This window comes from Calidris pugnax, unplaced genomic scaffold (genome assembly GCF_001431845.1).
Source record: "Calidris pugnax isolate Ruff unplaced genomic scaffold, ASM143184v1 scaffold162, whole genome shotgun sequence".
In the NCBI taxonomy this organism is placed as follows: Eukaryota; Metazoa; Chordata; class Aves; order Charadriiformes; family Scolopacidae; genus Calidris; species Calidris pugnax.
Window position 1 is genome coordinate 1,292,362 of NW_015090900.1, and position 10,892 is coordinate 1,303,253.

The window sequence follows — 10,892 nt, forward strand, 5'->3', positions numbered from 1 at the left end:
TTCTCTCTGGGTAGAAAGCGAAGGTGATGAGTCGGTGATTGGCACTTGGCAAGAAGGACCATACTCTGTGCTGCACAATGAGCATCAGCTCATTGAAGATGAGCATCAGCTTTTGAAACTAGGTAGCCTGGGCAACAAGACACAGTGCCACAGTGGTGGCACAGTGTGTAAAAGGGAAAGTAGTTAATAACGAAGGCGTGATGAAAATGAATGTGTCCTCTCAGCTTTACATTACTGTACATGGTTCTTCTGGGAAGTCTGGCCCAGTACGTCCTTGCACTGTGGAGCTCCTCATACTTTTCTGGTGATGTTTCATGTCACTCTTTCTTGAACTGTCTTCTTGAGGCTGATGTTCTGGGAAGTTTCTGAGTTGCATCTGCAGGGTGCAAAGCTGCTCACGCCACGTTTCTGTTTCTTGCAGCGGGTTCAGGCTCAATGCAGGGTCCTCAGACACCTCAGTCCACCAGCAGCTCCATGGCAGAAGGAGGAGACTTGAAGCCACCAACTCCAGCGTCGACGCCACACAGTCAGATGCCCCCTTTGCCAGGCATCAGGTATGAAACCATTGCACCCTCTTCCTCTGTGCTGGATGCAAGCTGTGAACGTGAGGTTGCTTCTGGGTCATTACTGCAGGTGGCTGGAGACTTGAGTACCTGGTTTGGTGGGACTCCATGGCTTTGCTCCTCTGCTAATGGCTCAGAGCAACATTGTTGACTCTGTGGCTGTGTGTAAATAATCATTACTTTTGGGATTGAGTTTGAGGACAATATTGTAGAAGGGCAGTTCTTCTTGCCTCTGGTTGTTGACTCTGTGTGTAAATAATCATTACTTCTGGGATTGAGTTTGAGGACAGTATTGTAGAAGGGCAGTTCTTCTTGCCTCTGTTGGAGGAGATGGCTGTGGTCCTTCTAGGGGATAGCAATGTCTCAGAGAGAACATAGCGGGGGGGAAAAGTATCTAGAAGAACATCATGGACCTCTCTAATCCTGCATTTGTGGTCTTTTTTTGAATCAGGAGTAACTCAGTGGGCCTACAGGATGCCTTTCCAGATGGTAGTGATCAGCAATGTCTCAGAGAGAACATGGTGATGGGGGGGAAGTATCCAGAAGAACATCGTGGACCTCTCTAATCCTGCATTTGTGGTCTTTTTTTGAATCAGGAGTAACTCAGTGGGCCTACAGGATGCCTTTCCAGATGGTAGTGATCCTACGTTCCAGAAACGGAACTCCATGACTCCAAATCCAGGGTACCAGCCCAGCATGAATACCTCCGACATGATGGGTCGCATGTCTTACGAGCCAAATAAAGATCCTTACAGCAGTATGAGGAAAGGTGAGGAACTCCTTCTGTGATCCCCTCCCTTTCCCTGGTACCTGGCTGTACACTGGAATTTGCTGTAGAAGACCTTCTCCTTGCCCAGAAGATGGGATGTGTCTTTCTAATGCAGAGGTAGACATGTTTATTGGTCTTTATTTCAATATTTCAGCTCCGGGAAGCGATCCCTTCATGTCCTCAGGGCAGGGCCCCAACAGTGGTATGGGTGACCCTTACAATCGTGCTGCAGGTCCAGGGATGGGTAACATGGCCATGGGACAGCGGCAACACTACTCCTACGGAGGTCCTTACGACAGAGTGAGGTGGGTATTGAACCCCTGTGAGATCCCAGTTTGCTTGACTGGTGCAAAACGATCATTTTCCCTTCACTGCCGTGACTTTGCTGCTCCTCCTTGTCCATTTGAGGAATAAGGGTGAATTTAAGTGGACGTTTGGGTTTTTTTTTTTCTTTTTCTTGTCGTTTCCATGTAGGACGGAGCCGGGCATGGGACCTGAGGGCAACTTAGCAACCGGAACTCCGCAGCCAAACATCATGCCTTCCACCCCTGAGTCGGGGATGTACTCTCCCAGCCGCTACCCGCAGCAGCAGCAGCAGCAGCAAAGGTCTGTGTGGGGTCTTGTCAAAATGGCTCTTCCCAGTTGAGAGAGCCCTGAGAGCGTGACAGCAAAGCAAGTGTCTGGTCAGACAAGTAATAACGCATCTCTTTCTTCTCCAGACATGATTCCTATGGCAATCAATTCTCCACTCAAGGCACATCCTCGGGCAGCCCCTTCCCCAGCCAGCAAACTACCATGTACCAACAGCAACAGCAGGTAAAGTATCAGGAGGGTTCTGTTTTCTCTGAGACACGGAAGAATTTTCCCTGTGAAATTTGTGGAAAGAGAGGATAAAAACTCCTTGGGCTGTGTTTTTTCGCTTTATGAACGTATAGAATTAAGTACTTCATACAGGAGGGTTTTTTTCCTCCCAGTTTCCAAGTAGTTTAGGTAAGTTTTAGTTAGTGTTTGCAGTGTTGTGTTAGGAAAAGCAGTGTTGTGGTTGTGCAGTTTGCAGATGTGCACGCTCTGCTCAGGCAGCAGGAGATCAGGAAGCTTTATTGGGTTTCTTTGCCCCCTCGGAACTTTATGAATCCCATCGTGTTTCTGTAACATTTTTGGTCCAAGTGATCAGATGAGTTTGTTTGGAGCAAATCCTTGGGGAGTTGTTTCAGGTGGGTCATTCTGCACAACCCAGGGCTTGTTTTCTTGTCTTTGCCTCACTGAGCCTGCAGATAAAGGCTTCAGACCTCCCTCTGGTCCTCCTCTGCCCCACTGCCTCCTGCTCCCTGATCTCAGAAACATCAGGTTTGTTTCAGGACAGAGTTTGAATGAACACATATCTCTTTCCGTGATCCTTATATATCACTTGCTCTTTGTATCAGTGCCAGGACCCGTAATGTTTTCCTGATAATTTTGAGTCCTCTGGTTCAGGAGAGTATAGAGAGGGCATTCGCTGAGCTGTGCTAAGAATAATTCCAACTGCTCCGCAGTTTGGCTCTGCAACCAGAGCCACGGGGCTCCGAGCCAAGAGTTCGAGTTACTCTGGTACTTGTCATCTTTGAAGCCCTAGAGCTCCATCTGAAGCCAGTCGTGACCGTGGAGCTTCTGAAGAGACTGTAGAGCAGCCAGAGCATAGCCCCTTTGAGGCAAGAGAGATCTTGGATTTTAATTTTGTCTCGGCAATTGACTGTTTTCTGCATTTGCACTCAAAAGTAGTAGGGAGGGAGAATAGGTCTTGCTCCTTCCAGTGCCTGCTCCTTGCTCCTGATGTGTTTTGAAATCTACAGGAAAGGAAGAAGTGGGAAGTAACAACAGTTTTTAATGCGCCTTGTGTGATGCTTCAGCAGAAACCTCTGTTTTCTGGGAAATACAAGAGAAATAGGGTCTGATAAAATTCCTGGATGTGAAAGGAAGCGAGTACCTGTGCAGAGTTCGGTTAGTGGTGAGCGTAGAGCAGAGCTGAGTCTCTTCTCCAGGAAAGTCCTTTCTGTGGGCAGGCTCCTGCCCCCGAGGCATCTTTGTAGAATCCACAAGGAAACTACCCGGGCGGCCACAAGGAATTACTCTTGGTTTGTGAAACCCAAAGACTTGATCCAACTTCAGATGGGATATGGCTAAGAAGGAGACAAGCCTTGCCCTCTTCCAGGCCGTGCCGTGGGGCACGTCCTCTGGCTGCAAGTCACTCTCCTCACTGAGGTTTGGGTTTGCTTGGTTTCTAAGCAGATCATCTCACCTTGTCCCTGCCTTTTTATTATTTTTCCCTGTAGAATTACAAGCGGCCGATGGATGGCAGCTACGGCCCTCCCGCTAAACGACACGAAGGGGAGATGTACAACGTCCCGTACAGCGCCGGGCAGGGGCAGACACAACAGCAGCTCCCTCCAGCACAGACCCAGCAACCCAGCCAGCAGCAAACCGCACAGCCCTCTCCGCAGCAGGACCTGTATAACCAGTACGGCGGTACCTACCCCGCCGCCGACCGCCGATCCGCCGGGGGGCCTCAAAACCAGTTCCCCTTTCAATTTGGCAGAGACAGGGTCTCGGCTCCCCCAGGTTCCAACGCTCAGCAGAACATGCCTCCTCAGATGATGGGTGGGCCCATCCAGTCGGCTCCGGAGGGTCCTCAGCAAGGTGCCATGTGGCAAGGGCGTAACGAAATAGGGTACAGCTATCCCAACCGGCAGAGCACCGGCTCGGCGCCCCAGGGCCCCGCGTATCACGGAGTGACTCGAACAGATGAAATTCTGCATTCAGACCAGAGGGTCAACCACGAGGGACCATGGCCTTCCCACGGCAACCGGCAACCTGCTTACGGTCCCTCTGCCCCCGTGCCCCCAATGACTAGGCCCCCCCAGTCTAACTACCAGACCCCCCCTAGCATGCAGAATCACATTCCTCAGGTATCCAGCCCAGCACCTCTGCCCAGACCTCTGGAGAATCGCACTTCTCCCAGTAAATCTCCATTCCTGCACTCGGGGATGAAAATGCAGAAGGCAGGACCCCCCGTCCCCGCCTCGCATATAACACCAGCAGCTGTACAGCCACCCATGATCCGACGAGACATCACCTTCCCTCCGGGATCGGTAGAAGCTACGCAACCTGTGTTGAAGCAGAGGAGACGGCTGACAGCAAAAGATATTGGTAAGAGGAAGCTCCTTCTGCTTTCCTTCCCTGTGCCTGTCGAGGGGATGGGTGCTGCCGTCACCCTTTGGTCCAGGGCTGCCAAGTGGAAGGGCTCTGCTGGCTTGGAAATTACATTTTTGCCACTTAGTTGTGTTTTTAGACATCATTTTGCGGCGAGATTGCTGGTACATACAGTCTGTACATCATCTTAAACAGGCTCTGCTCTTCTTGGGTCCAAAAAAGCAGTATCGAGTATCTCCTTTTTGTTTTTAAACTCTAGGAGCTGGAAGTATCGTGTGTTTATGTTACAGGAACTCCTGAAGCCTGGAGAGTGATGATGTCTCTGAAGTCCGGGCTGCTGGCTGAAAGTACGTGGGCCTTAGATACCATAAACATCCTGCTCTACGATGACAACAGCATCATGACCTTCAACCTCAGCCAGGTGGGTGCAGATGCTCTCTCTGATGCAGGAGGTCTTTGAAGTGCTAATTGTGTAGGATTTTCTGTCAGCAAGACAGGAACAGGCAGCTCCTGCCCTTGTAGGGCTGGACTCCCAAATGTCCCTGTACCTGCAGAACACGCCAGGTCTGCAGAGAGTCTGGGTCTCTGTGCGCTGGTGACTCCCTGGCCTGTTAATTGATGTGTTAATTGGTGTGCAAGTGTGTGTTCTCTCCTCTCTGGTGAGATGTATTGCCTCTGTAGCAGAAAAGGGGAATAATGGTGGACTTTGCAGTGAGAGAGCTATGGAAGACTGGAGGCTGCTTCTGTTTTTGGGTGTTGATGGTGTTCATTCACCTCTGGCTCTGTCTTTGCCTGTGAATGGGGCACAGTGAGGCCGGGATGTCAGTCCCTTAGTTGCCCTGTTCCTCTGTGGCTGTTGTCAAAACTAATGGGCAATACCCTGAAAGCTGTTTTGCCCTTCGCCTCCCTGTGTATTAACCAGAGGGGAGAGAAAACCAAGAGCCCATGCATGTTTGCACAGGTGAGTGTGTGTCTAGGGACAGTCAGTATCTGCTTTTTTGCCTTTGTTCGTTTTCTCAGAGGACGGAAAGCTCCCTTTTCTAAACAATTTATTGCCAGCATGAAAAGAACCCATTAATTCACAGCCCTGCTTAAATTCTTAGCCCTTTTACGCCCTGCTTTCCCAGTTGCTCGTGTTGGCCTAAGTTGTTTTCTGATCACTGTTCCCTTCCTTCCTTCCCCCCTCCTGTTTTTCTCCTCCCTCGTAGCTGCCAGGCTTGCTGGAACTCTTGGTGGAGTATTTCCGGCGCTGCCTGATCGAGATCTTTGGAATCCTGAAGGAATACGAGGTGGGAGACCCAGGGCAAAGAACACTATTAGATCCCGAAAGGTTCTGCAAATCTTCAGCTTCCTCTCACGAAGAAGGGGGGGAGGAGGATGATGAACCACGGAGCCTGAACTGTGAGGAGGAAGAAGAAGACGACGAAGAAGAGGAGGAGGCTGCGTTTTCCAGCAAGGACAAAGCACCTCTAGAGAGCAGCGAGGAAAAACTAGTTAGTAAATTTGACAAGCTTCCGGTCAAGGTCGTGCAGAAAAACGACCCGTTTGTGGTAGATTATTCTGACAAGTTGGGGCGAGTGCAGGAGTTTGAGAGCGGGCTGCTGCACTGGCGGATCGGCGGCGGAGACACCACGGAGCACATCCAGACCCACTTTGAGAGCAAGACGGAGCTCCCTTTGACTCATAAACGAGCTTCCTGCAACTCCGTCTTGAGGAAACGTTCCGCAGCTGAGAGCAATCCCAGCACCAGGGAAGGAGAGACCCCTCCATCCGACAGTTCCTCGGAGAAAAGGATAACTGCCACCATGGATGACATGCTTTCGGCGCGTCCGGGTTCTTTGGCAGGGGAGGAGGAAGAAGTCAAAGCTTCGGAAACGGCGAAAGAGAGCAGCAAGTTTCCCTTTGGCATCAGTCCAGCTCAGAGCCACAGAAATATAAAAATTCTAGAGGACGAACCTCACAGTAAAGACGAGACGCCCCTCTGCACCCTCCTGGACTGGCAGGACTCGCTGGCGAAGCGCTGCATCTGCGTCTCCAACATCATCAGGAGTTTATCGTTCGTGCCGGGCAACGACTTTGAAATGTCTAAACATCCCGGGCTGCTGCTGATTTTAGGGAAACTGATTCTCTTACACCACAAGCATCCAGAACGCAAACAGGCGCCCCTGACCTACGAGAAAGAGGAGGAGCAGGACCAAGGGGTGAGCTGCAACAAGGTGGAGTGGTGGTGGGACTGCTTGGAGATGCTGCGTGAAAATACACTGGTCACGTTGGCCAACATTTCTGGCCAGCTGGACCTCTCCCCTTACCCGGAAAGCATCTGTTTGCCTATCCTGGATGGACTCCTCCACTGGGCAGTGTGTCCTTCAGCAGAGGCCCAGGATCCCTTTCCGACACTGGGGCCCAACGCGGTCCTCTCCCCTCAGAGACTGGTTTTGGAAACACTCAGCAAACTCAGCATCCAGGACAACAATGTGGATTTGATTCTTGCAACTCCTCCTTTCAGTCGCTTGGAGAAGCTGTACAGCACCATGGTGCGGTTCCTTAGTGACAGAAAGAACCCGGTGTGTCGAGAGATGGCTGTGGTACTACTGGCCAACTTGGCACAGGGGGACAGCCTGGCAGCGAGAGCCATCGCTGTGCAGAAGGGCAGCATTGGCAACTTGTTGGGCTTTTTGGAGGACAGCCTGGCAGCCACGCAGTTCCAGCAGAGCCAGGCTGGTTTGATGCACATGCAGAACCCTCCCTTCGAGTCGACCAGCGTGGACATGATGCGCCGAGCCGCTCGGGCGCTGCTGGCCCTGGCCAAGGTGGACGAGAACCACTCGGAGTTCACGTTATACGAATCGCGGCTGTTGGACATCTCCGTGTCGCCTTTGATGAACTCTTTGGTTTCACAAGTTATTTGTGATGTACTGTTTTTAATTGGCCAGTCATGACAGCTGTGGGATCCCGAGACCCCGTGTGCGTGTGCGTGAGTGGAGAACTTTAGAAAACTGACTGTTGCCCTTTATTTATGCAAAACCACCTCAGAATCCACTGTCTGCCCTGCGCTGTCCTGCTTCTCCCTCGGGGAAAGATGTCCCCGTTCCCTCTCCCCTTCCCTTGCCCTTCAAATTTGTCCTGAATCCCTTATTAAAGGAGACAAAGTTCTGTCTACATAGAAGACTTTTTTTTTTTTTATTTTAACCAAAGTTACTGTCGTTTACAGTGAGTTTGGGGAAAACGACTTGCCGCGTTATCACATTGACAGGCACCACTTTCCTAACTGTTTTTAAAATGGTAAAAACTCTGAAGGACAAAAAAAAAAAGTGACTGCTGAAACTCTCGTGTGGTTTTATCGTTGTACATTCACAATCTTGCAGGAACCAAGAAGTTACCGGTTGTGAACAGCCCTTGTCCGAGGGAGGCCTGTGCAGTAGCGTGTAGAACTTCATGTACTGTACACCTTAAACTGTAAACATACTGTAATAATGTCTCACATGGAAAAAAGAAAAAAAAGAAAAAGAAAAAAAACGCTGGATCAGCAGCAAGCTGTAGTTTTTAAAAATGTTTTTAGTTAATGTTGAGGAGAAAAAAAAAAAAAAAGGCTTTTCCCCCAAAGTATCATGTGTGAACCTACAACACCCTGACCTCTTTCTCTCTTCCTCCTTGATTGTATGAATAACCCTGAGATCACCTCTTAGAACTGGTTTTAACCTTTAGCTGCAGCCTGAACCGCTGCCACGTGTGTATATATATATGACGTTGTACATTGCACATACCCTAAGATCCCTTGCAGTTTTGTCCCCCTTCTCCCCACCCCTTTATAGTATGACGAGTTAACGAGTTGATGACCTGCAAAAGCGAGACACAATTATTTAATCTCTTGCCAGACATCCCTCCCTGGAGGATGCTGTACAGGTCTCTGTGTATAAAGTCATTGCTGTCTCAGCAGCCAATCAACTTATAGTTTATTTTTTTCCTGTTTTTGTTTTCTTTCTAATCGAGGTGTGAAAAAGTTCTAGGTTCAGTTGAAGTTCCTGATGAAGAAACACAATTGAGATTTTTCAGTGATGAATTCTGCATATTTGTATTTCAGACGATGTAGCTAAAAACTTGATGTAAATTCCTCCCTTTTTTCCTTTTTTGGCTTAATGAATATCATTTATTCAGTATGAAATCTTTATACTATATGTTCCACGTGTTAAGAATAAATGTACATTAAATCTTGGTAAGATGTTTGTAAGGGTTTTTTTTTTTTTTTTATTAAATATTAGCAGGGTGGAGAGGTCACTTTGGTGCTGCCAGGCCTTGTAGAGGTGACGTTGTAGGGGAGACCCTAATCCTGTGTCTCTGGCTTTGTTTTCTCTCGTTTTGGCTCATTTCAGCGATGGAGTTTTTGGCTTAGGCTCGGGTAGGAACGGATTTTGCAGCGTGAGGTGCAGCTCTGGTGGTTGGCAGGGTGAGGAAGGCGGTTGCTGGGAAGGGGAGGCAGTTCCCTCTCAGCCCTGTTAAAATGGAAAATTTTCCTTCCCCTCACATTTTTCACATTTTCTTGGAACCGCCGTACGGACTCTTTGACTTCCTTCGGAGGACGGGGTTTTCCAGCGGACAGAGCGCTGCTGCCCTTCAGCAAACGGGCAGAGTTCAGGCTCTTCCTAGGAAAATCTGTGTTTTTGGAGGTTAGTAAATAGGGATTTTATTTAGCCTCAAGCTTTATTCTCGCTTACCAACAGAAGCAGGCCAGCTAGAACTGCACTGGGCTCGTTTAAGCAAAGGAGCTAGTGGAAGGAGAAGCTTTTTAAAAGGCAAATGTAGTATTTGTTGAAGAAATCAGCTTATTTTCTCCCCCCCCTAGTCCTCTCCTGGAAGGCTCTCGGTTGCCAGAGCCCTCCCTTAGCTGTATTTCTTAAACTTCAGATTCCTGGAAGTAATTGTACCGGAATCAAACTGACTCTTTTCTGAAAAAAGTCTGTTTATCAGCAATAATTGTGGGAGCTCTTTGCCTGGCAGAAGGAAAGTCCTTAAAATGGATTTCTTAAGAGACAGGAATGGTGCTGGGCTTCCTTGGCTTTAAAAAATACTGAATGGAAACCGAGGTGTGAGATAAGAATTCTGCTGGACTTCACCGTTCTGTGACAATGTTGTTCATTTAAAACCAGCTTCTCTGATAATTTAGTTCTGTATTCTAGGAGCGTTCGTTTGAGCTGATTAATGTAAAAATTTGACTTCTTTTTCTAAACAGCAAGGACCTCAGCAGCAAGGTTGAAGAAGGTGACGTGAGCAGGTTTTGTACAGCCTCTGTGTTCATGTTAACGGTGAATTTAATCATAAGCAAATGCTACGTTTGGGATGGAAAGAATAGTCACAAGTGGCACCAACTACCCATTGCACCGGTATTTATACAACCAGTCGATCTGAGGGGAGTAATTCCACTCCCCCAGAGGTTGTTTGCACACAGACACATACACTTGCACTTCTAAAATGGTTAAAAGAAAAAGAACAGAGATGAGAAATGAGTAAAATGAGAACGAGCAGCGTTCACAGTTTGTAGTACGGGACTATTTTGAGAGCAACACCTGACCTCAAACTCCAACTCAGCTGCCCAGAATGCAAATTATGGAGTCGCAGAATGGTTTGGGTGGGAAGGGACCTTAAAGATCATCCAGTTCCAACCCCCCTGCCCTGGGCAGGGACACCTCCCACCAGACCAGGTTGCTCCAAGCCCCCTCCAACCTGCCCTTGAACCCCTCCAGGGATGGGGCAGCCACAGCTTCTCTGGGCAACCTGGGCCAGGCTCTCACCACCCTCACAGCAAGGATTTCTTCACAGTATCTCATCTAAACCTCCCTTCTTTCAGTGTCAAACTGTTCCCCCTCCTTGATGCTTTGACTTGACTCATACCTGTTGGTTTTAAGCCCAAAGAGTTGGTGCTGGGGCCCTGCCAGCAGCAGGAGCAAGCCCTGAGGGTGCTCCCCCAGGGCCCAGATAACCCCAACACCTCTGTCATCGTGTGGACGAGATCTTGAGGGAAACCTGCCCCCTCCCCTCTTGTCAGAGTAAGTAATTAACATCATAACGTGCTTATTACCCGGCTATTGTTGCGCCGTGTTGCTTAATGTGCTTTGGCACGAGCTGTGGCGGGGCCCTGCCTGTGTGGCGGCTCCCTTTGAGGCAGGTGTTGGGGGTGACGCCTCGGGTGGAGCAGGGCCCCGCCTGCACCTACCCATCCCCTCCGGCCCTGTTTGCCCCGGTGGCTGTCCGGCGGCACGGGCCAGTGGCCGGGGGCTGTGGCGAGCGAGGCCTACGGGCCGCTCTGCCACCGCCGCCTCCGCCCGCCCTTAACAAAGATGGCGCCGCCCGACCCTTCTCTCTCTCTCCTCCTCCTTCCC

General features: G+C 49.7%; 1 protein-coding gene across 1 annotated transcript in view; it reads left to right on the forward strand.

Moving 5' to 3' along the window:
* ARID1A (AT-rich interaction domain 1A) overlaps positions 1–8,735 on the forward strand; it is a 42,084-nt gene extending 33,349 nt beyond the window's left edge. The window contains exons 14-19 of the mRNA XM_014948673.1: positions 1,487–1,637; positions 1,807–1,938; positions 2,052–2,148; positions 3,642–4,515; positions 4,809–4,939; positions 5,727–8,735. Of these exons, the coding sequence (XP_014804159.1) occupies positions 1,487–1,637; positions 1,807–1,938; positions 2,052–2,148; positions 3,642–4,515; positions 4,809–4,939; positions 5,727–7,457 (3,116 nt within the window). The 3' untranslated portion in view covers positions 7,458–8,735. The remainder of the gene's footprint in view (positions 1–1,486; positions 1,638–1,806; positions 1,939–2,051; positions 2,149–3,641; positions 4,516–4,808; positions 4,940–5,726) is intronic.
* Positions 8,736–10,892: the final 2,157 nt, after the last annotated feature.